This window comes from Rhinolophus ferrumequinum, chromosome 28 (assembly GCF_004115265.2).
Source record: "Rhinolophus ferrumequinum isolate MPI-CBG mRhiFer1 chromosome 28, mRhiFer1_v1.p, whole genome shotgun sequence".
Classification (NCBI taxonomy): domain Eukaryota; kingdom Metazoa; phylum Chordata; class Mammalia; order Chiroptera; family Rhinolophidae; genus Rhinolophus; species Rhinolophus ferrumequinum.
The window spans coordinates 2,887,932-2,914,803 of record NC_046311.1 but is presented as its reverse complement, the minus strand read 5'-3'; the positions used below and the strand labels follow the sequence as shown (position 1 = coordinate 2,914,803).

General features: G+C 48.3%; 1 protein-coding gene across 6 annotated transcripts in view; it reads right to left on the bottom strand.

Moving 5' to 3' along the window:
* Nucleotides 1–26,872, bottom strand: part of HOMER2 (homer scaffold protein 2) — a 92,606-nt gene that overhangs the window by 10,229 nt on the left and 55,505 nt on the right. For 4 of the 6 annotated variants that reach the window (XM_033100166.1, XM_033100164.1, XM_033100165.1 and 1 more), the window contains 6 exons: nucleotides 25,567–25,723; nucleotides 16,202–16,333; nucleotides 7,830–7,922; nucleotides 5,290–5,429; nucleotides 2,565–2,721; nucleotides 620–730 (listed from right to left, as the gene is read on the bottom strand). In XM_033100166.1, the coding sequence (XP_032956057.1) occupies nucleotides 620–730; nucleotides 2,565–2,721; nucleotides 5,290–5,429; nucleotides 7,830–7,922; nucleotides 16,202–16,333; nucleotides 25,567–25,723 (790 nt within the window). The remainder of the gene's footprint in view (nucleotides 1–619; nucleotides 731–2,564; nucleotides 2,722–5,289; nucleotides 5,430–7,829; nucleotides 7,923–16,201; nucleotides 16,334–25,566; nucleotides 25,724–26,872) is intronic. The other 2 variants (XM_033100167.1, XM_033100169.1) reach the window with 1 other exon arrangement.

Genomic DNA, 26,872 nt, shown 5'->3' with positions numbered 1-26,872 from the left:
TTGAAAAAGAATGTGAAAGCAAGTCAGATAGAATGTATTCTTGATAATCCCCCAAGTTGCACGTACACAAATGGAAGCAGCTTTCGGAACCTGTACGGTTTGCATAAATAGTAAAGGTGATGACCTTATCACTTACCACACATCAGATACTCTAAGGGCTAAGTTTCCTGCATTGTACATGGGGAAACAGGCTAAGAGAGGTTTGGTAACTTGCCCATGCTCTGTAGCGTCTGTGTACTTAGCTGTCCTGCTTCCCAGAAAATAAATGACAGTATGACCAGTGGCTCTCGCCGCAGTAATTTGACAGCAGGACATTACTTCTGATGACAGATCATCTGATAAGCCTGCGAGTGTTTGGTACAGCGTTCAGCTCCCTCTTGGATCTGAATGGCTAACCACAGAATAAACATAGCCCGGAGGCTGCAGAGGGTCACGGGTTGGCCTTTGCTCTGGAGTATTTACACCTTGGTACGACTCTTGCTTCTGTCTCCGTGCTGATGTCCAAGCAGCTGTCAGGCCCAGTCACATGCCCACAGCCACCTGCTGTGCCCTTGGGTAGAGATCACCCCACGAGGCCCTGAGAGACACTTAGGGGCACTGTCAGAGCTCTGCCACTCACCGTCTCCTTTTCTCGGAGTTCTGATTCCAGCTCTTCGATTCTTCTCTTCAGCTGGAAGTTTTTCTCCTTCTCTCTGTTGATCACGCTGCTTTGCTCTTCCAGCTTGTCAATCTTGGGTAAACATCACATGTTAAAGCAGGGATGCGAGTTCACTTTCGTCATTCAACAAAAGACCACCACAGCTGGTTATGCGTTCTTTTAAATTAACCATAAACTAACCCAGTTAGAAATGGTTCCTCATGGCTGCGATCAAACTCCATGTGGCCCCCCAGGGGCTGCTTGCCCCTCCCTGCTGGCACAAGATGCCTTACTTACCACAAGCAGAGCCAAGTAAGTCACAAAACCTGGCCTCAGGATGCTCTGGGCTTCTGGGTTCTCTCATGGCCACGGGACAGAACCTTTAGGTTTGCTTTAAGGACCCGTCAAAAGCAGGGGCCAGACCTCCCATGAATCTACCTGCTTCTCCCCACAATGATTTTTACATCATTTTAATCATATGCTGAATTATTGTTTCATCTCAAGTCTTTAAGCCAGCGGGGTACAGAATCGAGCACTGTGGGACAGTGGCCACCAAATGGGACATGATAACATTTCAAAGGATTTAAATCAAGATGACCTTTCCACACTGACGCACGCAGAGGAGCCTGGCCTGCAGGTCTCTTCCTGGACACAAGCAGTGGTGCCAGCTGAACCTGCAAATCCCCAGAGTGTACCTTTCTCTCCCTCCCTCACAGGCCTGATCCCTCAGAAGGGAGACAAAGGCGCCAGACCTCTGGCACTGCCATCTGATGCTGACTGATTCCTGGGGCCCAAAGTGCATGTGCGCAGCGTGGACAGTAGGGGAGGAAGCACATGTAAGACAAAGTGCCACACTGACGGGGTCCCAGGGCCTCCCATTGGGAAGCTGATACTCCTCTCAGGGAGTACTCACGCCCTCCCCTCCTGCTCTGCTCTCTGGTTCTTAGGTGCACGGGGAGAAGCTCAGCTCTTTTCTTGGAAAAAGAAAGAAAGGGCATCGGTCCCTTTGGCAGGCAGACCAGCCAGACCTCAGCAGGGAACGTGCGGAGTCAGCACCTGGCCCGGTGCCCCTCACTGTCAGCAGTGGGCACGAAGGGAAAAATGACACGAGGCACTGTTATGTGCCATCTGTACCCAGGAAGCTGCAGAAACAGAGCAGCGGTCTCCGGTGGCTCCTCTCAGGTCGGGTGGGCAGGTTATAAATGGGAGCGGGGAGGGAGAGTGAATACCATTGTCATGTGACGTGCACCCCTGAAATCCTGCACTTACCAAGCAGAATGTGTTCACAACCTGTGGGCCAAACGTGCTGACCATTAAAACACCATCAGCACAGCGACCTCAGGCCCCAACTGGGGATTCTCTGGCCACCCCAAAACTTCCTCATTAACTCAGTCCAGCTACGAAGAGTGTAATTATAGGGGAGGCTGCAGTGAATTCTGAAAAAATCAAAATGCCTGGATGTGAAAGCAGGAGAGCAGAGGGCACATGATGGAATCCACCCCTCACTTTGAGGGCTCGATTCTTTTTCTCACTTCCACATTCCCATTTTCAGAAATAGTGATTTGCCGGAGGCAGGGTTTCTGAGCAAATGCTCCTAACCATTTCCTAAATCAATTTTCCTCACTCAGCCCCTGGGTCCCTTTTCTCCACCTTAGATCACCAGAACACAGACAAGGCCCAGGAGGGCCGCCCACAGCTGGCATCAGAGGGTGCTGTTTGCAGGGACACTGCTGAGGTCTCTCATGTACTTACCTCGTCCTTCGCAAAAGGAATTAATAGAAGTAATAAATCAGTTATTGGGGTGGAGGGAGGTTCAGAGGGGGAGAAAGTCTTCCCCCTGCCCATGGGGACGAGGGTGAAGTGGGGGGAGAAGGAGGGGCCTGGCAGCCCTCCCACTGCCCCCTCCGGGGCGGCCCCCAGTGCCCACCTTGTTCCGCAGCCGGTCGTTCTCATCGCGGCAGATGCAGCACTGCCTCCTCCACTGCTCCACGCTGGCCGCCGACTCCTGCAGCGCTGTGGTCAGCCGGGCATTGCTCTCCCGCAGGGTCTGCAGCTCGATCTCCCATTTCTTCACATTGGCGGCACTGCGGGGAGAGGCCAGGCGGTGACCGGGATGGCAGATGCCATCCCTCCTGCCACACCCCCACTCACCTGGGAAAGGGGACCCTCCATGCCTCAGCCGCCCCTAGAGGGCTACATCCTCGCCCACCGGTGCGCTGGCTGGAGAACCCAGTGCCAAGAGGGACTGGCCTCTCTCAAGTGCAAACCCGTCACCTTCCCAGGCTATATTCTTAAAGAATCACTTTAGAAATGAACAAAATTCTTAAAGAAGGCAGAGATAAAGGATGGAGCTCAGGATGAAGCCACAGAGTGTGGTGAAGACCCCCTCCCTTACTCCGTGTGCCGTAGAACACCAGTTCCTTCCTGAAATGAGCCTCAAGGACAGAGGCTCGGAGTGCTGGGCGGACCACGAGGCCCTCTGAGAATCTCATGAAAGCTGTCGGACCCTTTTGACAAGTTCTTGACACCCCTCTTGGAGTAAAGGGTCCCCAGTTTAACAAACAGCCTGGCTCCAGGTAGAAATGGTACCCCCATACCCTCTGCCTCCTGAGAGCTTTTAAAGGACTCCAGACCTGAGAGCAGAGGACTTGGGGACAGAGGAGACAGTGACTGGAACGCACCTGGGTACAGAACTGGGGTTCTGATCACAGTGTGTGTGGGAGCCCTGGCCGGCCCCGTGTCACCACAGATCTGAGGGACACCTCTGTGGTACCACAAAAACCCCATATTTAGCTTTGATCCTATGTGTTCAGTGAAAAAGTTTTCAAAAACAAACTGGAGTCAGGTTCCCCTCATTTGCTGTTTGCTCTTGATGCGCCTTTTGTTTCTTGGCTTTGGAACCCTTGAATCTGTGGTGTGATCCAAGGAGACAGGGCAGGGCTGAGTGACAAGCCCATCAGAAAGCCCTGGCTTCTCCGGAATACTCCCTGGATGAGCAGAGTTCTGCTTCTAAAGGCTTCTTTTAAAAAAGGAAAAACAACTGTATCTGAATACTCTGCATTATCTTTCATCCCACAGCTTCAAGGACCTGGGGATGTGATTGGAAAATATACACTTTCAGTTTCAAACACCACAAACTGAAAAAAGAGTAAGATATTATTGCTTGATTAATTTCAGAACTGATGGTCGAGAATTTAAGCTGACTTTGGGAAATGGCTTCACATCCATTGCTGTAATTCACTTCTCTGTTAAACTGGGATTTCAAAACATTTATTTTTAGGGTCAGAACGTTTTTATTCAGGCAGCTTACTGTGACTTAAACAACTAAAAATAGTCCTTATAATTGTCTGATGAGTAAGAAAAGCGACTGGTCCCAATGCTGCCTTTTGAAGTTCCTGACAAAACCCACAATCCAAAGAAGGTGGCTGGATCTAAGGGTCACGATTCTTTCTGGAATTCCTAGAGCAGATCACAGGGAGTAAGCTCCAAAAACGGGCCAGGCCTGCTGAGTTGAGAGGTGGGTACCAACCCTTTGGCTCCAGCTGGGGAATGTGACTGGCTCCTCAGGGAAGGTTCCTCAAGAGACTGCAGCTGCAGCCTTGAGTGAAAGGAAGGAGGTATGGGGTGGTGGGATGACTTACCAACCGTGTGACCTTGGGCAAGGAAGGACTCGCTTTACCACCTAGACTCAGTTTCCTCATCTATAAAATGGGGGAATTAATATGATGCAGCTCTTAGATGGGGCAACTCTGAAGAGAGCAGCTTCTCAGCCACAGAGAGGCTGGGGGACGCTGGCCAAACTCCCAGCCAGGTGAGCAGAATGACTCCAAGCCAGCCCCTCTGAGGTGCTGGTGGGCCAGCCCACACCAGGGAGTCTAGTGCAGCCTCTGGGAGATGGGCCACATTCTCAAGACACAAATGCACAGGCACAGCTTGTGTAGTCATTAAAGATTACAGTCTTGTCGATATCACTATGGGGACCGCGTTAAATTTATAGATCAATGGAGAGGAAGGTGATACCTTTTAAAGTATCAAGGCTTCCCACCACTTCCAATAGAATATATCTATTTGTTAAATTATTCATTGATGGTCCTCAAAATCAGTTTAGCATTTTCTTCACATAGCCCTTGTGCATTTAAGTTTATTCCTATGTATTTTAGGATTCCAGTTCATATTATAAAGGAAATTTCTTCTTCTAATATGTATTCCATGTGCTGTTTGTTTGTGTATAGAAAAGCTACTGACTTTTGTGAGGTTTTATATTGTTTTTAATAGCTTCTTAGGTTTTTACCTATTTTTCTGGATGTTCAAGACTCAATCTTATCATATATGAATAAATGATAAACTTGGCTCCTCAAAAAACAAAACAAAACACACGCACAGGCACACACCTCTCTCTCAGACATACACACATTGATGTACTCTCTCATGTACTGCACACACACACATACACACACACTCTATCACACTCACACACACATATTGTGTATGAAGTGGTCAGTCAGCTGGCTTCATGGCAAGGACAGAAGACTGGCCGCTCTGAGCAGGGCCCAGTCTCCTGTCCCAGTGTCCTGGAACCCTGCCCAGCAGGACCGTCTTCAGGGAAACGCTGACCTTGGAGAAAGCGGCACCTGGGTTTGAAAGGCCCTTACCTCTGGGTCAAAGCGATCTTCAGCTTGTTGTTCTCTGACTTCAGGTGAATGTCAGCAGGACTCGCGTGAGAGGCTTTTTCATCGTCTGTCCCATTGACACTGGACGCCTGAGTAGAAGATGGGGTTTCACACCCAGACGCCTGGCCAAAGTGAATTACCTCACACGTTACTGAGTGTCCTTACAGTGGTGGCAAGTCAGGCATAACGAGAAACTGGTTATGAGTTTAGGAGAGCAGTGCATCTTACCTGAACGCAGCAAAGACTAACAAGTCAAAGACCAATAGCAAAGACTCTCCAGAATGAGAGTTCAGAAAGTCTGCGCACCTCACGGACAAGAGAGCACCTGGGGCCGTTACTCAGAGCCTGTGTGCCCCCCCTTCACACATAAGCCTAACAAGCCTGGATGCCTGGTCTCCATATCAATAACACTGACAGAAGCCAGAAATTAAATGAAGAGGAAAGATTTAGAACAAGGAACAAGAAACGGTAAGTGAGGAAGAACTATTAGAAGCTGAGATAACTTAAAAATCCTGGGGCTACAAACTTTCCTTAGACCTTGGACCATTTCAGGTACCCGATTTTATAGATCCTCAGATTTCTCAGCATGGTAATTAAGGATACTAAATTAACAGTAATCACTTAGATTATATTAAAGATTATTTAGAAAGATTCTGGGGCCGGGCTCAGGCGGTTGGAGCACCGTGCTGCTAACGCCGAGGTCGCTGGTTCGATTCCCACATGGGCCAGTGAGCTGCGCCCTCTACAGCTAAGATTGTGAACAACAGTTCTCCCTGGAGCAGGGCTGCTATGAGCAGCCTGAGGTTGGTGTGAGCTGCCGTGGGCTACTGGTGGCCAGTGTGAGTAGCTGGCAGCCATTGTGAGAGGCCAGCAGCTGGCGAGAGCTGCTGTGAGCTGCTGTGAGCGACCGACCGATGACTGGTGACTGACTGCCTCAGCCGGGGGGAGCACAAGGCTCCTAACACCAGCATGGGCCAGGGAGCTGTGTCCTATACAACTGGACTGAGAAACAATGGCTTGAAATGGAGTGGGGGTGGGGGGTGGGGCGGAGGAAAGGGGAGGAAAAAATAAAAGATTCAGGAAAGTTCCTATCACCTGAAATGTAATATACATTCATTTCCATAAATCCATATGGGGCATCTTTTATATAATGAGTCCAGGACAAGGTGATGGGACTATAACTCAAGACAGATACAGATTCTGCCTTCACGAAACACCCTGAGCCACCAAATTTCATGTCCTAAGGGCCAGCCACAGCGGCTGACAAACCCAGGGACCTCTTGGCATGATGTCCCCTCCTCTACAGCACTGATGTACTGAAAAGGCTCCTTTCTTGGGTTCAGTGATGGTGGGACTTGTCTGCCTTCTCTGCTGGCTCACTGTCTGTAACGGGGTTCATTTCCCAAGGCCCTACCGCTTGCCCTCCTCTCCCCACTGCTTCTCGCTGCAGCCAGCCTTCAGCTATTGCTTCTACAAGGCTGATGGTCCTGACTGCTCAAGGTGCGCAGGCCTCCTGCTTCTCTTCCCACCAGCTGTCCCCGACATGCATTCCTTCCTTTTTACCCCTGTGGCCTGGCCGTTCCTCACCCCCAGCCTCCCCCTGACCTTCTCTGGCATACCCTGACTTCCTCATCACTCACATGCAAGCCTCATGTCAAGTTCAGATCGACAGTCATAAAACACCGCCGATGTCTGCCAACCCCCCGAGAATAAATAACTAAATAAAAAGCTAATAAACAGTAAACTACGTACAATGAAGAATCCTAGGCCTTTCCCGGTATCTCCAAGTGCATCTCTGTCCTCCCCCAGCATACCTCGTTCCCAGCCCGGCGGCATCATGCTTATTCCTAACCCCAAATCTTTGCTCCTGCTGTCTCCCTTTCCCTGTCTCTCTACATGTAAACCTGTCACTAGGTCAAGCTGTCCGCCCACTACTACACACACCAATCTAGACATCAGGAATGAAGGGATGTTTATTTCAGGTTCAAAGAGGTCTCTTTGAGTTGGTCATCATACTGTTATGGAGACAGACTAACTCGATTTCTGGCCAAGCTACATGTCCTGTGGCTAAACCCAAGCTGTTGGAATTCTGTCTCCTACCTGACTTTTGTTAAAATAAGGAGACAGAGACGAGGGCTGTCAGGCATCAGTCAAGTTTTCTCTGTCACGGGAACAAGGTACCTACACTTGTTGATGTGTCCTTCACGTAGAGCTCACCTCCTAATACAGCAGGGAAACACACTGCGTTGCCACTGGCGTTTAAACCCAGTGACCAGAGAACGCCTCTTAGGGGTCAGGGACATGCAATTCCCTAATCCCATCAAAATCACATCACCACACCCTGAAAAGTTCAGAAGCCTCATCGGCACATGTCCCATCATCCACCTGTATCAGCAGGCTGGTAGTTGCAAAGCCCTCAAAATGCCCTGCTGCTAAATTCCCTCTTTCTTGTCAAAAGTGACAAGCAACAGAGGCTCAATCACTGATCACACTTGGGTTAGTTTTATGGACAAATTACTCACTTGAGAGTGATTACTTGAGGTCTCGATTTTGTCCTGCGACTTGTCTCTGGCTATTTTGGCAGCTTCTTTCACCTCCTGGAATTTTTCTGCAAACTGAACATGGAGAACAGTTATTAAGGTTTTTCTTAACCTTATACATGGCTGATATTCAGAACCCACCTTTATTATTTTGCATTCATTTTAGGCCAATTCTGTATAGATCCAGAAAAGAATTTTACTTGATATTAAAAAGAAATGAATATAAATACAACTAGAAAAACATGAATATAAGCAATGCTTCTTCCAATAAATACTACTGGCCAGGGTCTGACCCACATCAACTGCTAAGCTATTCAGGTTAGTCTGATGATGATGTATTAAACACAAACTCATCTGGTTAACAGTAACGAATACAAATGCAAGAAAAGAAATTTAGCTGTACTGCAGAAGGAATGTGTGAAAAACTTCATCTTGTCTATCAAAAGATGTAAGAACTCTTACAAGTCAAATGCAATGAAAAACAAAAACATCCAAAAAGTTGGGGAGAAGGAACTGTTCTAGATTTTAAAAGCTTAAGATATAAAATGTCAAAATGCAAACCAGCAAAATGACAACACGTGGCCTATGATGAATCCTGTTTTGAACAGACCAACTATAAAAGTCTTCTGGGGAACAAGTGGGGAGATGTGAACACAGACCGGGTTAGATGACATCAAGGAATTATATTAATTTTATTAGAAGTACTAATGATGCTGTTTATGTTGGAAAATGTCATTTTTTTTAGAGATAAATGCTGAAGTATTAAGGTGTGAAATGTGTTGATGTCTGTAATTTACTTTAAAGTACTTCAACAATAATACAATAGGTGAAGAAATGTGGCACATGTTAACCACCAGGTGATGTGTACATGGGTGTTTATTATACTATGCTCTCTACTTTTTAAACATGTTTTAATATTTTCATAATAAAAAAATTCTTAAAATCCCAGGGCAATCACATCAATCACTGGCTTATAGTCTCTGACAAGGCAACTGATTTTAATTAGCAAGTACATTGTTTGCACAGAGAACATTCTGTGATAAATACTGCTGGCAGGGCAAAGCAAGAGTGAGCTCAATGTGCTTGGTGAGAAATAAAAAAAAGCTAGCAAGCTGCAAGGCTACCAATATTCTGTGACTTGCTGACGATTCATTAATGTCTTTGAGTGCAGGCTCCCCTGAGTGTGTTCACCACAGCGACCTGGTGTGCTTCGGGACCCTTGCCAGATGACAGACGCTGGTGAACCGCGCACCCTGTTCAAAGCAGGGAAGGTCAGCCTTTCTGTTCTGGCCTTTGTTGCTCCTGCAGGCCCCTCACGAAAGCCACAGCCATAGGGCTTCGTATGTAACCATCCCAGGGCTGTCAGAGCAAAATCACATTACCTGTTGCTTAAAACAAGTGATGTCCAGCAGGGATGGACCAAGCCCCCCTCCTTCCTTTTAGGGGGCCCCTTACGTAAAAACATCACGTCATGAATTCCTTGATGGCAGCAGGTCCATGCCTTTTCTCTTGGCACCCCCTCCCAACCCCGGCATAAAGCAGGCACAGCTAGTTCAGTGAACGAATGAGCTCTGGTTCCAGGCCTGTAAACAGCCCCGTCCAGGGCGCAGGCCTAAGCTAAGAATGGCACAGTTCTTCTGCCAGACAACCAAGACTGCTGCTCAGGGAGGTGCTGTGATGAGAGCTGGGATTATTCTGTCCCATCTTTCTGCTTCCTAAGCTTACCTGATTGGGTCAACCTAAGGCATCACTCAAAATACGAATGTCACCCTGGAAGAGATTTGGAGCAAGCACCATAAGGGCCTTTCAATCTTATTAAGACATTAAAAGATGCAATTTTTAGGTTTTATTTGAAATGTCTTTGTGCCCAGAATCAATTAAAAGTCAATATGATTTGAAGAAAACTGTAATCATGTAGTTCGCAACGGACGTCCCTGCTACTTGAGTCCGGCCTGTGCTGCGCTCAGTATGGTGGGGGCTGGTTCTCTTCCCACAAATATCCTAATCCTTTATCAGCCCCCCCAAACCGAAGCACTGTTGTTTTCAGGTCCTTCTTGTACCTATTAGGGCCCCTTTCTCTCATGTGTCTTATTCGAAGTTGCTGGTAAAACCAGATTGAAAATGTCATCGGCTAGCGTCACGCTCATTCAGTCAACAAACACGACTTGAGCACCTGTCAGTACTTCAGTGGACACATATTCCCACTCCCTGAACTGGGCCACGCACAAAGCTGGGAGCTGGAGCGTCATGCACACTGGGTGGGTACCAGTCCTACTCCTGCCTCCCTGGAGGCCAAGAGTTGAGTAGCAGGAGACAGTGGCAGACAAGCCAGTAAATAAAGCCCTGCCAGCTGTGATAGAACAAGTCGCCTCCACACAGAGCCTAGGGCCTCCATTCTCTCTGTCCCCTCCTACCTCACACTGACATCCCTGAAGGGTCCAGACCTTAGCTCAGCTCTTGGAGACTCAGGGCTCAAAGCTCTAGTTCCAATGGGCTCGTCTCTCTTTGCCCCGACACCCACCATGGCGGCCCCTCCAGGTGGCCCAGGTGGTCAGACTTACCACACTCTTCCCGCCTCTACATGTGAAGGAGTTTAATGGCTCCTTACCACGCATTCCCTCGTTTGCTCCTTACCACTGCTCTGTAGGATGGGAATTCTCATTTACAGTTTCGAGATAAGAAAATGGAGCCCTAGAGAGAGCACTTGAGATCTTGCTCACTGGCATATGTCATCAGTTTGGCTAAAATAAACTCATAAAAATTCAAAGGGAAAAAAAACCCAAAACTGGAGCCTTAGAGAGGTTAAGACTTGCCCACGGTCACATGGCTAGTAAATGGTAAACCTGAACTTGGGCCCAGATCTGATTTCCACGTGATCATTCTACACATTCAGTCACCTCCTTGTGCCAACAGGAACGCCAAGAGTCCTGCCCACAGCAGTTGCTAACTATTTATTGATTCGATCTTCCACTTACAAAGAGAAGCCCCATTACCTTAAAATGTAAAGTAGAATTGTACTCACTTCCTCTTCAAAATAAAATGACCTATAAAAGCTTTAACTCCAAAACAGGCCACGGGAACCCTTAAGGCAAAGACAAGGCCTGAGGAACGGAGCGTCAGATGGACTGAGTGGTCCAGAGGACAACTTCTGATGTCACAGCTCCTGCAGCTCCATCCTTTAACTGTTTTCCTCAATTATAAAAGGGAGACAATGCACTGTCACGTGTACATCAAATCACACAGCCTACAGGGCTTCAAGGTGGTAGATAAATAATAACAGCCAAAAACATCTCAAAAAAGGGAAAAAAGGAATCTCGTCCCATAGGGATGAGATATGACGGGTGGTTAGAATGTCCAAAGTCTTACTTACCCCTCAGTGACCCTGAGATACGCTTAGTACTGTCAGTATACAAATGGAGAACAGGCGGTTGCATAACTGGCCAAGGTCACAGTGGGATTGAACACAGGCCGCATGACACCAGCACTGGACACTAGTGACCTATGATTTACCTGATGAACTGCTACCTGAGCTAAGACGCCCAACCCTGACCCCTAGCGGCCTTTCAAATGCACGCACATGAACCACGCTGAACCTCGTTTTCTACATCTATCAAGTGTGGAGGATAATACCACCTCCAAGGATCCCTGGAGAGCCAGAGATGGGGCTTTGCTAGGGATGTGACGGGTTCAACCACGGGAAGCGAGGCTTCTCTGGCCTTGATTTGACGTGTTTCTTCAAGTAAAATGACAGTGAAAGCCTTAAAACCGTGAATTTTAGTAAAAGAGCTCCACAAAAGGGTGAAGTCATCCATTCAAAAATATTGAGTCGTTGTCTCTATGTGCTGGGGACACTGATATACTTGGTTCCTGTCCTCAAAGTCTGTAGAGGACTTTGTTTTACATGCAAGTGGGTGAGAATCAAAAAGAAAATTTCAGAAATTAAGCTGATGATGTAATGAAGTAAGATAAGCCCTATCAGATCAATTTTCAATAATCACTTAAAAAGATGTGATACTAGCAGATGCTCGATGGAAACAGGCCCCACCATTTATATAAAAATTAGCTTATGACAAAAGAAGACTCATAAATTAATGGGGAAGATTATGTAGCATTGAGGGAGTGAGATAACTTTACTAAATTGGGGTAAAATTAATTTAAGTCCTTACCACAAACCAGTAGCATGATAAATTATCGATGAGTTAAAGGGATTTTTTTTTTAAAACCTTAAAAAATCTGCATGCAAACGGAATTGAACATTTATCAAACTTCTGCTTGAGGGGTGAGAGAGTAATTTTCTAAACTTGGAAAAAATAAAAGGAAATCACAAAAGTGACAGATTTTGATGACATAATAATGTAAAGCTTTTGAAAATATAAAAGGGAAAAGACTAAATCAGAAGGAAAACAAGAGCCTGGGGGAACTATCTATAGCTAGGCTAGCACAATAGAAAAGGAGACATTCTCTTTAGTACAAAAAGAGTTTGTACAAATTGAAAAGGGAAATATGAAAACCCTAATAGAGAAACGGCAAAATTCACGAATTAAAAAATGCACTACAAAAGAAACTTACAGAAAAGACTACCCAGCCTCACTGGAAATGCAAATCAAAATAATGAGGTCCCATTCTTTGCCTGCTAAGTGAGCAAACACTAAATGCAATTATAATACCCGGTGCTGGCGAGATGCTTCGGTAGTGCTGTGTGTTGGTACAGCCCCCTGAGAAACAATCTGGACATATGCATCATGAGTGAAAAAAATGTTCATACCCACTGACCTAGTGATAGAACTTCTGGGAGACTATTCTATAGAAATAACTGAGAATACGAAAAAAAGGCCTTTAAGATATTCAGAAGATCCCAGCATTATCCGCAATAATGCGAAACTGGAAGCAATCCAGACACCCTGGGGGAACGTTCCCCTCACAGACTCCAACTCTCAGAAGACAAGCACTAGTCACAGAGGGAGCTGACAGACCACTATCCTTTGCTAAATCATCCCTTCTCTCCAAGTCTTAAGATTCCTAGTATTTCCCACTTATTATGAAAAGGCACATATGCTTGTGAATTTAGCAAGCACAGTTTAAAAATAATTTTTTAAACCTATAGTCCCATCACCCAAAGACAGGCACTTAACCACGTAAAGTTCTGATATTTTACTATATGTATCTATGCATCTGGTACACATATTTCTTTTTAAAAATGGAATGATACTCTGTATATCTCGTCTTCTAGCTAGCTATTTTCAAAGTTAACAATATGACATTAATATTTCCTTGCAATTATATGATCCATTATATCATCTAAATTGCTGTACAATATTATGCTGAAGGATAAATTGGGGTATATCCTACTGCTACACATTTAGGTTAGGTTGGGTTTTTGTTGTTTGTTTTTACTGTGATAAATGACAATACAAGGAAAATCCTCATAGCCAAATCTCTGTACTCAGTTAAAATTATTTCCTTAGACTTGATTTCTACAAAGTAAACCCATGGATCCAAGGATATTCAAACCACAAAGGTTTCTGGGGGAGTGAGAGGGTGGCCTAGGGACCCCAGAGTGACAATGGGACCCAAGAAGAACTCTGCCAAGGGAGCTCACAGGGAGGCTGCTGTGGTACCACCTTCTGCCTCCTCCCTCTTGCCATGAATGCAGATGTGATGGACGGAGCTTCACAAGCCATCTTATCACCATGAGGGGAAGGCCAATAATAGAAAAAACAAACAGAACCCACACAGCTCTCAGACCCCATATCATAGAGCCACTGAGCCCATGCTGGCAACACCCGCCTCTGGCTTCTCTTCTGTGTGAAAAGAATAACTCTATCTGCATAAACACTGCGATCAAGTTCTCTGTGATTTGCAGCCAAAAGCATTCGAGTGAAAATTATCAAAAGAATGATTAATCCCTCCCATTTAAAACAAAACAAAACAAAACAAAACAAACTGGCCCTCAAATCGGGGGACAGAAAGGTATGAGACAATAGTCTACAAATACACTGAGTTAACAAAGTAAACGTTTGAATTGCAGATGAAATCATCAAAATGGGTCAAAAGCAAATACCACGTGTGTGTCAGGGTTTCATGGCTCAATCACAGAGCACTGGCACCCCCATCCTGAATCACTCCCCTTCGTGGCAAGATGTGTTTCCTTCTGTCCGCCACAAACGAGATGGAACCAAATCTAGCACAGTGACATCTCAAGGTCAGACGCCAGAAGGAATCTCAACTTCAACAACTGGCTCATTCTTTCCTTTGTTTCCCCTTCCTTTTGTCTCTTTTCAGAAACTTTTCTTCCTTTTATTAGAGCATGCATGTCCGCTTTCAACATTCTTCAGTAGGCTGAGCATTCACGTCCTTTCCATGGGTAGACAGGCCTGGGACTAGGCAGCTTCTATTATTTTTAGAAAGCCTATCTAAAGAGCAGAGCGTGCCCCCGTAATACTTTCTGGGTTGTGGTGTAAAGCAGCCCTTACAATGGAGGCAGTACAGATCAAGGTATCTGTTTTGCTTCCGGGGGTGCAGAGAGAAGTGTGTATGAAATGTTCTCAAAAATATCCACACTGGTGTTCCTTTTTATAGCCTAGTTACAGTGTTTGATTACCAGGTCGCCTTTCAGGTCTGTGGGTGGTTAGTCTGTGGAGTCAGGAATATCCAGCCACAGCTGTCCCTTCAGCAACATGCCTCGAGAACCCTTCAGGCTCAGGCTCCTCTTTGCCAGCTAATTGCCACTTGTGGAGACTGCCAGCCTCACTTCACAGTAATTTATCAGCGTGTGGCTAATCTTCCCTTCAAAGAGAAGGGCAAGGTTGATTTGAAACATTCTGCACAAAGGAGACACCTGAGTGCTTATGTGGTAAGTCTCTGGAACAATGGCAGGCCCTGTCACAGGGCAGGGACTCTGGGGCTCGAAGGAGATGGAGTGACTCGGGAAGACCAGGCGCTCCTCCTTAATGAAAGGACATTTTCTTGTCTCTGGGAGAAAGCACACGTGGCCACACCAGGAAGACGGTGCAGCTCAAGGTCGCCAGTTCTCAGAGGCACAAAGAACTGAGCTTTTGCAACTTGTTCTGATTTTTGTTTTGAGTTCTTCCTTTTTTCGAGTCTGTTCAGTGAAACTTTCCCCTTTATTCTTCCGAGCTACTTTGATTCCTCCAAAGATTGAAGAAGTTGTTCCAGGCAGCTGGCAGTGATTCTCTCAGACCATCTGGGCGTCTGTGAACTCCAGCTCTGGGCGGGACGAGCCAGCTCCGTCTCTGACAGAAGCTGCCCCATCTCATCCTTCCCTGCAGTTTGAGGCTTCAACCCCATCAGTCTGGACATGAGGCAGGTGTGGGAAGGGGCCGCTTGGCAGGCGAGCGGCTGTCCCTCCCTCCGTCTCCCCCACCAGGCACTAATTCAGGATAGAAACGAAGGCAGTCCCATGGCTCACAGACAGAGGTTCTAGTATTATTCTTCTAAGAAATCATCATCATACTTGATTCCCCTTGATGTAAATTCTCCTGATCCTCACAGCACTCTTCATTTCAAACAATAGCATCACCATCCATCCTAGGCCTAGATTTTCAACTCTCCCTTGGATCTGAGATACTCGGACATTCTTCCAGTAAGTTCCTGTGTCATGGAAACTAGCCAGTCTTGCTCTTAACCAATGCGTTCTTAATAACTACACAGGACTCCCCCAGCACCCTAAAAGGGAACCTATTTTCCTAAAACAAGCTTTCAGCTCCTTCCATCGGGTGAGTGAGGGCGCTCAGAGGCCATCAGTTTGTTCTCTGAGACCCTGGGGTCTGAGTCTGTGGTCAGTCATGATGTGCTCTCTGACACCTCAATAACCATCCACCGATGGTTAGACCCCTTGGAGAAGTAAATCAGAACTATACGCACACACACACACCACACACGTGCACACACATGCACACACACACACACACACACACACACACACACCACTGTGTGACATCTTAAAGGGTGTGGGGACTCCAGGTTAGGAACTGCTGTTAAGTGTCACCTTATCCCTCTGTCTAAGGGCTCCAACCAGAGGGTCCCCGACATTGATGGCTGACACCCAGGGCACAGGGAGCAGGGCTGACACGTGAGGAGAGGGCAGAGCTGCTTCCTGCTGCTGTGACCTCAGACTCTGATGTGGCATGTGTCAGATGCTTTCCCTCCCCCAGTGACACCCCCATTTTCAAGGAACCTGGCATTTCTAAAAGGTCACTGGGTTGGCAGCCCTGTGGTGCCCGAAGGGGCGAAACCAAAGGCAGAGAGGAATCCTGCGAGGTCCCTCAGCGGGCAGTGACCGGTGACAAAGCCTCTGACGCAGCACGTCCTGTGCTGTGGAAAACACCACATACCTTTGTCAGCTGCTGTTCCGACGAAAACCCCAAACCAAACACCGTGTTGGCTCTGCTGTCGGCCCACTGTCCAAACTTCTGCGATGTTTTGGTGAAAGTCATGTTGGGCGTGATTGTGCTGTTTATAATCACCTGCAGGAAAAGAGCCCAGAGAGCAGAAACATCAGCACTGAACGAGACACCACAGTGGCTGCTCACAAAGTCTTCCGTCGCCAAAGCCAGGACCGAACCCTTAAAGTAGGCCCCTTCACTCTGTTCCGTCGGTCCTGCCTTCTTCCTCTTGTAGCTCCTCCCATGCTCAGTCAGATACGCAACCACGATGAGGGGCAACGTCAGAGACGTACAAACAGACTGTCAGTTTAAAATGAGATTGTCAATCATCAGTGGGAAAAAGCCTCTCCAAGGAGAGTTCCCAAAACTGCTCTTTATTTCCCCAAAGCTGCCAGGCACCCGATTGCCCTCAATGGCCAGCCACGTCACACGTTCTCTAAAGAACTGCATGGTGTATGCTTTCTAGCCCCTGGAGCCCCGGTGTCCAGCTCACACAACTTCAAGTCTCCATAAGCGATGGGGCTTGCTGCTTCCCAGCAGAAAGAAAAGGTGCACCCCAAGTGGGATCGTGTGTGGAGGGTTTAATTTACGAAGACACTGACAATACAGGTGTGAGCCGGGTGGAGCGGAACCGGAAGGGACGGTACAGGGACCCAATACTGGGCGTCCCCCTCCTGGGCCTCCAAGGATGAGGGGAGGAGGAGGCTAGAGAACGTGGAAGGAGAGAGTCGTGGAAGGAGAGAGACTGCTGTGACAGGAGAGGTGGCCTTCTGTGGAACCAGCACACGGGGACCTCGGAGGAGGGGAGCCAGCGGGACAAATGCCCTGGCCCCTGGCCCTGATTTGCCATTGGCTGAAGCCAACCAGAAGCCCGAGGCCCCGGAAGCGCATTGATACGACCTGCAGGTCAGTCTCTCAGGGGCCAGAGCAGGATGAATAAGGGTAGAAAACGACCCTGGAAGGGTCAGAGGATGGTATCATTCGTTCATTCAACACCCACTGACCACCACCCAGGCACTCTGCCAACCAAAGGGACAAAAATGAATGAGTGGTGATTCCTGGTCTTCAGGTTGCAGGTAGTCAAGAAGAGGGTAGAGACAGGTAAATAAAAAGTCACAAAACAACTGATGTGTTATTTGTAGCAACAATAGGCTCACTCCGGCAGACATTCTTGGAAGCCCTAAAACTCTAAGACAAGCTCTCCAGAAAAATGCCCTTGGACATCACGGGTTCTTGGATGTTTGCTAACGGGCATAATTCACGGAGTTTTGATTATCTGAGCAGGAACACTAGCAAGCTAAGCAAACCTTCTAAGGAGTTAATCTACTAGCAGTTTTACTTACGAAGGCTACATTTATCCTCAACAGCAAACTCAGAACATTTTTCTTTTAACTGATAAAACAGGGAAGAGAAACAGTGTAGAATGGCACAGCCTTGTTTTCCTTGGTCGGTCAATCATTTTGCTAAAGGATAGACCTTCTGGACACAGATTCTATCATAACCAATCAAGCGATCAGGGCAGTAAGTTATAGTTGTCACCAGTAATAAAAGTGTCACTTTGTGATGCATATATGCAAGAGCCTATTGAGTTTGCTAATGAGGCGTTAGCTCAAGAATAAACCTTAGTTTAGTTGGTAAAACAACTGTTAGGAGTTAATATTAATAGCAGCAACCACTATTTATTGAGCGCGTTTTGAGGGCTTTACTGATATCAGCTCACTTGAACCTCAGAACAAGGCTAACAGTAAGCCTGTCACCTACACTTCACAGAAGGAGACACGGAGCTGGTAAGAAGCAAAAGAGGGGACATCATATAAAATGAGAAGTAAGCCTCGCTCGAACCCCCAGGACCCACCTCCTCACCCACCCCCAGGAGGGCCCTCCTACCCACACACCTGCACCGGCCACTGCCCGTCTCGAACAGACAAAAGGTCTATTCACTCCTGGAACACAAATTCCCAGTCTTGTAGGAACGCTCCATACGAATTTTGAAATGGGGTGCCTCTGTCTTCCCCATTCCCTACTGACAAGCCTGCTCTGCGGGGTCGGGGAGGGGCATTGCTTTGATCCTGGTTCAGCACAGCCACCTCTCACTCTGTCACCAGCATCAAGGTGCCCAGGCACTTACCAAACACGACTACACAGTCCCACAGCAGGAGGTCAGCCAAGAAGATAAAGGAAAGCCCGCTCCCTTCACCGTGCTGCTCTTGCCACCCCTCGGGCTGGTTCCTGCAGGCGTGGCAATGCCCTGGCTGTCTCCTAACAGCTCACCACAGGCTCTGGGAGTTGTGGAGCTTCTGAGATCCGAGGGGAGAAAGAAAGGGGAGGAAAGCCATCCCTTCCGTCCACAGGATCCTTTCCATCGCCAGCTCACCGGAGGTAGCTGTCTGAACAATCGTTCAGCCCCTGACAGGCCCATCGCTACAATTAGTGAGACAACCGGCTGGTTGTTCTCCCAGGAAACCCGGTGCACTGACCTTCCCAGAAGCAGCAAGACTGACAGCGAGAGCAATCATGCTGTCAGACAGTCTACCCAGACCTCTCGCTCCACTTCCCACTAACATGGCAACTCCAGCCTGTGCGAGACGTGGCGCAGCCTACCAAGACTAGGTCCTCCTGGAAAGCTGGGCTTTTCCAGAATCTTCTAAGGATACGCTCCTGTGTGCTCCTGGGTGTGATCCTCTCATGTCCCTAAGTCATTTCCAGCTAACTGCTCTCGTACCTGGAACCCACCTTAATGCTTCTGTTTCTCTTTGAGGCTCCGACTCATTACTGACTTCCACCCTCCTCAGCATGAACGGAGGAGTGAAATACTGTGGACACATATGAAACCACCTTTTGTCTGCCCTGGGTCTGCGGTGGTGAGGACCCCGGCCAGGCGTGTGTGTAGGCGGGACATCCTGGGGGTGGGGGTGAGGAGATGGGACCTGAGGGAGGCTTCATCCTGGTGAATGGACCCGTTTTGTGAGACTGGTGGGATGAGGCCGGCTGGGTTTCACGGACGTAAGTTAGAAGCGCCATTTCACCACTAATGCAGAAACAGTATTGCCATCACCAGCACACAAATTCAAAATATGCACCACAATTCAAAAAATATGCACCAAATTCAAAATACGTCTGATGACAGCGAGGGTTGGGGCGAGGACGTGGGGCAATGAAAGCTCAAAGACTGGCGAAACCACTTTGAAAAACGGTAAGACTTTCTCTGATAACGTTCAAAACACACGTTCTCTGCCAGCCGGTAACTCCCGTCCTAAGTGTATACCTGGAAGAGAGCTTTGTGTAGGTAACCCAGGAGACAAGGGTGGCAATATTCACAGTAGCAGTGTTTGCAGAAACGAATGCCCACCAGCAGCAGAACGGACCGACTGTGCAACAGTCATACCATGACCTACTACCTAGCAGGGAAGATGAGCCAGGTGCAGCCATTGACATGGATGAATCACGAAAACGTAAAGCAAAAAGAAAGAAAAGGAAGTCACGAAGAAGACAGACAGTAGGGGTCTCCAGTCTGCTTCTATTTACATCAAAGCCAAAACCACACAAAAGGACATAACCCAGTATTTAGGGCAAGGGTCCACGAACTAGCACAGCCCTCTGGCCAAATCCACCTGCAGTCTGCTTTTATAAATAAAGTTTTTCGCACTCAAACACAGCCATTCATTTACATACTAGGCCATGGCTCTTTTCTTGCTACAAGAGAAAAGCTGAATTGAATAGCTGCTACAAAAACTGTACGGCTTATATATATATATAAAAATTACTATCAGGCCCTTTAGAGGGAAAGTTTGCCAACCTCTGGTTTTGGGATCTATACCCAGGTGGCAAAATGACAAAGCAAAGCACGGGATGCCTAATACCAATTTCAAGAGAGTGGGGTATGGGAAGAGCACATAGTTAGGGAGAGGCCCAGAAAGGACCCTGAAGACCTAGGAAAGGATGGACTTCCTCACCTGGGTGGTGAGTACGTGAGTGTTCATGTTACTACCGGACGTTCAACAGTACAGGTGAGCAGTTTAAAATACACAAAACTAACACAGCTGTGAGGGAGGCTCGTCTTCAGTGAGCTGAGTCTGGTGAGAAGAGGACGTGATACCCTGCACACCGGACGCTGGAACACTGTGTTGGGGACAAAGGAAGTGGCTGGAACGGTGGATTCTGGGGTCAGCAGTCTATGGGGTCACAGGAGTGGAGGGTGTCCCCCAGCAGGAGGGGACAGAGGAAGAAGAGAAGACGCCTGGGTAGAAGGCATCCAACAAGAGCAGGAGGAGTGAAGGTGGTGGGGTCAGTTGGGAAGGGACCAGAAGAGCGAGGCGCTGAGTGTCGAGGGGGCACGCCAAGGGTGGCAAATGCAGCAGGGTGAGAAGCGGTGCCTCCCTGGGGAGCAGGGAAGGTGAGGGTGGGGACAAAGTGAAGCCCAGAGGGTGCTTTGGGTGCAGCTTTCAGGTGGGCTCCTCTAGCCCACACACGCCCCTTCTTCTTCCATGAGTTATCGCCGGAACTTCCACAGAGGAAACCAGACTGCTAGTGACACATGCCCCGGCTCCTGCCGAGCACCAGGACCATGTTTTCAGAAAATGCACCAAACATACATGACAAGAGCTACTTGGAAGAAGCACAAAGCTAAGCTCCTCCAGTCTCTGGTCCTGCTCTGAACTTCAGAGGAGACCGCTTGTCCCAAAATGGGAATCAGGCCTTCCGGGTGCCTCTTCCTGGAAAGTCTACCCCAAATCCAGGGAGATGGAGGTTGGAAGAATGTGGAAGTTTCCCACAAGAGGCTGGGACAGAGTTACAACAATTAAGAGACGTTGCGGGCTTCCAGGGTAGGCATTAACAGGTGCTTTTTTCCTTTGTTTTTTACCAAAGTTAGGGAAGAAAAGAAACCAACACTTACTGAAAACCTACTGTGTGCTAAGAACCTTCCATATGCTCACTGCATGAACAGAAGGCACCTGTGTTTATGCAAAAGAGGAAACTATAGTGATGGGTGGAGAAGGGGACCCTGACTGTTCTTGAAAAGGATTTCACATTCCCAGAAGGAAATACCGCACGAGTCAGGTTTCAGAGGCATATCCACTGAGCTGGCACGATTAGGAGTACTGGCTATACAGTGGGTGCTGCTAAATAACTGGAGAACGGATGACCTCTAAGGTCTCTTCCAACAGAGGTTCCTGCGCTCCTATAAATAACCCAGAACCAAGGGCAGCGGAGCCATCCAGAGCCCCGGGGAGAAACACCTGCTTCAGGCAAGTCTCGTCCATAGGCGCAGGCCCTTTCTTCCCAGGACAGCAGTGATTTACTAGGCCTGTGAGGAAGCCCACACACAAGGAAATCAAGGGCTGCGATGGCTCCACTAACGAACGCCCTGCAATGGGCTCCTTTAGGATGGGGTTGGCGGTTCTGCCCCCAACGTGCCATGAACCACACAGCTGCTGGCGCTGTCATGGCTCACATCAGGGCTCCGCGAAGCTGGGTTTGCGAGATGCCCTCACATGGCTCCCGTCTGTCCACGCACAGGGCCGACCCGGGGTGACTTCTGAGATTCTGAGCCTGGCTCCCACTTGGCGGTGACCCGACCCCTGCCCACTGTCCCTCTAATGGACACGGCACACCTGCTGCAGGCCAGGCCTCACCCATCACCCACTCACTGCTCCACCCACTTCGGGGGCGTTGCCCACTCTGCTTTGGTGCTGGGACTCCAAAGACAAGCCAGGCCTGGTCCCCAGCAGTCGCTGGGCAGCCCCGTGCACAGACCTGGAAGGGACTTGGTGGTCGGGCAATGCTGGGGCGACAATCACGGCATCCCGGGCTCGTGCCCTGGGCAGCAGCTGGGCCTGCCAGGAAAACGCATTATTGGAGAGGAGGAATCGTCTTGGTGTTGCAGGAAGACACTCCTGGGATGAGTGGCACCTGTCGTGCTCAGGGTTGAGGAGAGGCCTTCCCGCATCCTTCCCCAAGGAAACACAAGGTGGCTGTGCCCTGTGTGGAATGACAGCTGCTGGAGCTGCTGGCGCCTCCTCCCTTCTGCCCATGGTTGACTCAGCAGCTGAGTTTGCTGTGGCCTCTGCTCCCAACGACCTCCAAGTCCCTGCCACAGCAGCAACTTCTTACCGAAGTACGTCCTCTCCTGCCCCAGAGGGCGCAGAGCAGGCTTCCTGTCCAGGACAGCCTCCGCCTTGGGAGGGACAGCTGGCCCAGAAGCACCAGCAGAGGCACCAGGTCACGGATGGGATGAGGCCAGGCCAACAGAGAGGCAGGACCCAGGCCTGAACCTGCCCGAGGGCAGAGGAGCAGCCCATTGGCAAGGACACAGCCCAGGAGGCTAAAGCTCTGACCATGTGTCATCTCGGTTCAGAGCAACACGTAGTCGAAGGCCGAAACCAAAGCGGGTTGTGCCAATGTGGTGGGACACAAACTGGGGAAGCCGGGGTGGGGCAGGGGTGGGCTTGGGAGCAGACAAGAGCAAGGCTTCAGCTCAATGTACTCTGCCCTATGTGGGTCCCGTGGAAGGAAGGAGATCCGTCTGGATTACGCAGGCGGGGCGGACGCTGGGGCTAAGAGTTTAGGAACTTGGCCTTGGGAAGGGAGGGGGCAGCTGCAGAGACGGGGCAGTGGCAATAGCTGCTATCACCCTGGGGAGGTCCACTTCCCCACAGCCCACCTGGCCTGTGGAGCAGCTGGAGGCACAGGGTCTGACCTAGACCCGGGCTGCTGGTTTTACAGAATGCTGCTGGCCAGCTCTAGGGAAGGTCCAGCAAGGCTGAGATGGCACTGGGACTGCCGTCCAGTGCTCTGTGCTCGTTCTCAGGGCAGGACACTTGCCCCCACACCTGGGCCCCAAGTGCCAGTCACAGTAATTAAACACTAGGGCCCGTCAGTCCCCATGTCCCCACATTCCCCCTGGCCTTCTGCTCCCGCACAGAGCACTCCTTTTGCAGAATGAGGCACCGCCACAGCTCTTGTGCCCCAGTGGGTAAGACGGGAACTCTGGGTGGATCCAGGAAGAGCAGGTGGCCAGGCGCCACAGGAGGGGTGGCCTGAGATCCTTGGTCTCCATGTCTGAATTCCAGGGGCGCCCCATGGCCTGGGTTTCTGATTCCCATTTAAGTGACTCCATGACTTGCTATGGCCCACACTGAACCTGAATTAGCCTTATTCTGCAGCAAGGGGCCAGCCCACCCTCCTACACCCGATTTCTCAGCTGGCTCGTTTGGCCCCGGACCCCAGCACGGCACAGCCTTCAGGAACTGCAGAGCCGCACCGTCCAGTGGCTGAACTGCACAAATTACTAAAAGCCAGCTAATAGGACTGAAGCACTTTCTCGAAGAAAGTCGCTTTATCTACATTTAAGCCCCATATATCAGTGGATAACTCAATGACAACAGGGCGAACTCGTCTCACAGGTGGCAGGTGAACTGACAGAATCTACAGATAAAAGACGGCAGGTCAGCTTCATTCTCCACCCCTATCAGGGCACCCTGGTGGTATGACAATGCTACTGCAGTATCACCATGTTTCCCAGAAGAAACAAATAAATATACTCGATCCTCCAACACAAGTGCTACCTGCCAGGCACCGTCACGCATCGTAATGCTCGCCAGAGCCCTGCCTCGTCTTACCGTCCTGCTTGCGGAGATGAGAACACCAGTTCCTGCGTCTCTCTAGACGTGTGGGCCAGACCAGCCCTTCCACCTGAACACCCTGCCTGCACAGTGTGCTGTCAGGACACGCTCCTCCCAGCCGGGGGCAGCCTGCTGCAACCTGAAGGGCAGGGAGCCGGAGTCCTAGGCACTGGGCACAAGCACCGGGCTGCCAGGCAGGTCACTGCCTCTCCTTGCCCTCAGCTGTACAATGAGGGCTCCAGGCTCCCTTCCTGAGGAGGAGGAAGGAAGCAAAAGAGGAACATAGGCCCAAGCCACCTTCATCTATAGTCTCCACGACGCTGAGAGGGCACTTAGAGAACACAGGCTGAAGGGAGAGTTTTGCCTTAAAACAGGGAGCCTCATCAAGAGATTGGGAGGCACCAGAAGGTTCTCACACCTTTCCTGGGGGGAGGGGGTCTTCAAGTGGAGGCTTCCCATGCCTTCCGCTCCATGGTTGTGGGTTTGTGGAGGGAGGAACCTACAAGCAGGCCCCATTCTACTACCCAGCCCCCAGCTCCCGTTTCTGACTGCCTCGGAGGGCTGACCTGGAGGCAGAGGGTGGGACAGACTGCAGGTGGGAGAGGAGGCCAGTTGGAAGGCTACTGCAATAGTCCGAGCAAAAATGTGCCAAGACAAGAGTTATGGCCTTGAAACAAAACATTAGGCATCAATGTGAGACACCAAAGACAGATTCCTCTGACCAACTAAAAAAAGAATGACTCTATGCCCTTCCTCCTTCCCTCCCTTCCTCTCTTTCTCTCTCTCTCTCTTTTTTAGCCCAAGTGATTGGGAAATGAAAATGAAGAGGTGGTTTAGAGGGGAAATAGGAGAATTCAGCTTCAGACAGTTTGAACTTCAGGTGACAGCAGATAATCCATGTAAAAACATCCAGCAGGAGGAACACAGTTTAAAGACAGAAAAGAACTTACAAAGCAACAAGTTTCCTTTTTTTTCTTTTGTAAACTTGGTGATACTTCTATTGCTATCCCTGTTTTTATTGTGCTTTCATAGTAAGGTAGCACAAACACTGAGGAAAAAAATTATTTCAAGAAACACTCCAAAACCATTTATTAAAATTCAACTCCTGTGCCTAATAACACCGAAACCAGACTAAATAGGATATCCAGTGCTGGCGGGGGTGCAATAAACCGGAAGAAAGACCTCTTTGGAAGCAATCTGGCAATATCCGTCAAGAGCCAGCAAGTGTTCATATTCTGACCTATCATATTATTTCCGGAATCTATCCTAAGGAAATGTCCAGAAAGAAAGCAATTAGGCACGTGATAATCATGAGGGTACTTGTTGCGTGACAATGCTCATTATCTATAACAGTAAAAAACTGGAAGCTACGTAAATATCTAACCACGAAGGGACAGATTAAGAACATTACAGGGCCTTGGTGGCATTATTACACCGGCATTGAAATGCTCGTTATAAAAACAATATGGCAACAGGGAAATCTTTTTTTCCCCCCTTCGTTTTCCGAAATTTTAAATGGGGAAAAAAAAAAAAAAGCAGGATATGTGATTATACAGACATGATAACAATAACATCTGTGTTAAGCTGGCAGGACTTGGGGTGCATCTTTTTCCCTCCACTTTTCAAACATATCGTATTGCTTTAGATGCGAACTAAGTGCCTAAACTGGAAAGGCGGCGGGCAGGGTGGTACCTTGGCTCCATCCACACTGATGATCCGATAGCTGTTCCTGGTGACATCGTAGAAGTAGGAAACGGTGACCGCCTGCTTGCTCGCAGGCACCCAGTTCTTCTTGGTGGTGGGGTCAATCTGGAAGACATGTGCTCGGGTGGTGAAGATGGGCTGTTCTCTGGGAGACGAGAGATGGGTGCGTCAGTTGATGAAACACGACTTTATGTATAATTTATGATTTCTAAGCCCCCCACGGCCCCCAAAGATTTTAATAGCTTATAGGGGAAGATACATATGCATGAGGACAATTAAAATAAGAAACGAGAAGAGGAGAAAAAAGACACCAGAGAAGTTACTGAAACTGAACACCCTGAGGCTGCAGAACAATTGGCCGACTAAGCGATTTGCTTAAAATGCAGCTCCTTGTCCAGTTTTTGCATACCGTCAAGTGTCCTATTCTTTTCCTGACACCCTGTTGGCATTTGTAGGATTTTGCAACAAATTGATTTTGTGAGGTTCTGCAACAATTTTAGGATTTTGCAAACCATTTGCAACTTCATACTCTATTTCTGTTAAGTCCTTCTCAAATTCACAGCTTTGTATGAGTGATGCATTCATTCGTAACTGACCAAGCCTTAAAGTTTTATATTTCCAACTTATAAACCTCTTGAGTTTTATGTGCGTTTTTATCTCTTTTGCTATTCTTGTGTCTGTTTTGTTGCTTTTTCACTCCACCTGCCTGAAAAGTCTTAATGTGATTATTAGCCAAGTCAGCACATTATCTGTTTCTGTTCAGTGGGGAATTAGTTAGATCTTGACAATAAGCATTAAAAGACAAGGCAGATGTATAAAAATTGTAATGGATTTCACTACATTTCATATTTAAAAGTACCTATTTAACAAGGTAACAAAATGAAAGTGACTCATTACGAAATACTTATTTTTCGAAAAAGGGTCTTCGGGTAACCTGGTTCAATATCCTTTTAAAAGTGTTCCAAATAATATAAAATAAGGAAAAAAGGCAGCATGATGTAAAAATCATTCCATCATTCATAAAAATGCTACACTTAATAAGCACTTATTAAAGATAAAAAAATTTAATTAAAAGGTAACTTACAGAAATTAATTTTTGTAAATCCTTACAATGTCAAAAGAGACGAGATAACCAAATAGGACACCCAAATGGAGACAAAAAAAAAAAAAAATCCAAAGGGAAAAGTGAGTGTTAAATGTTCTGGTCTCTAGAAGGATTGGCTTTAGACAAAGCAGGTCTGAGCCCATCCTGACTCTACAAGGCTCATTACTGCGAAGAAAGCGCTTTCTAAGG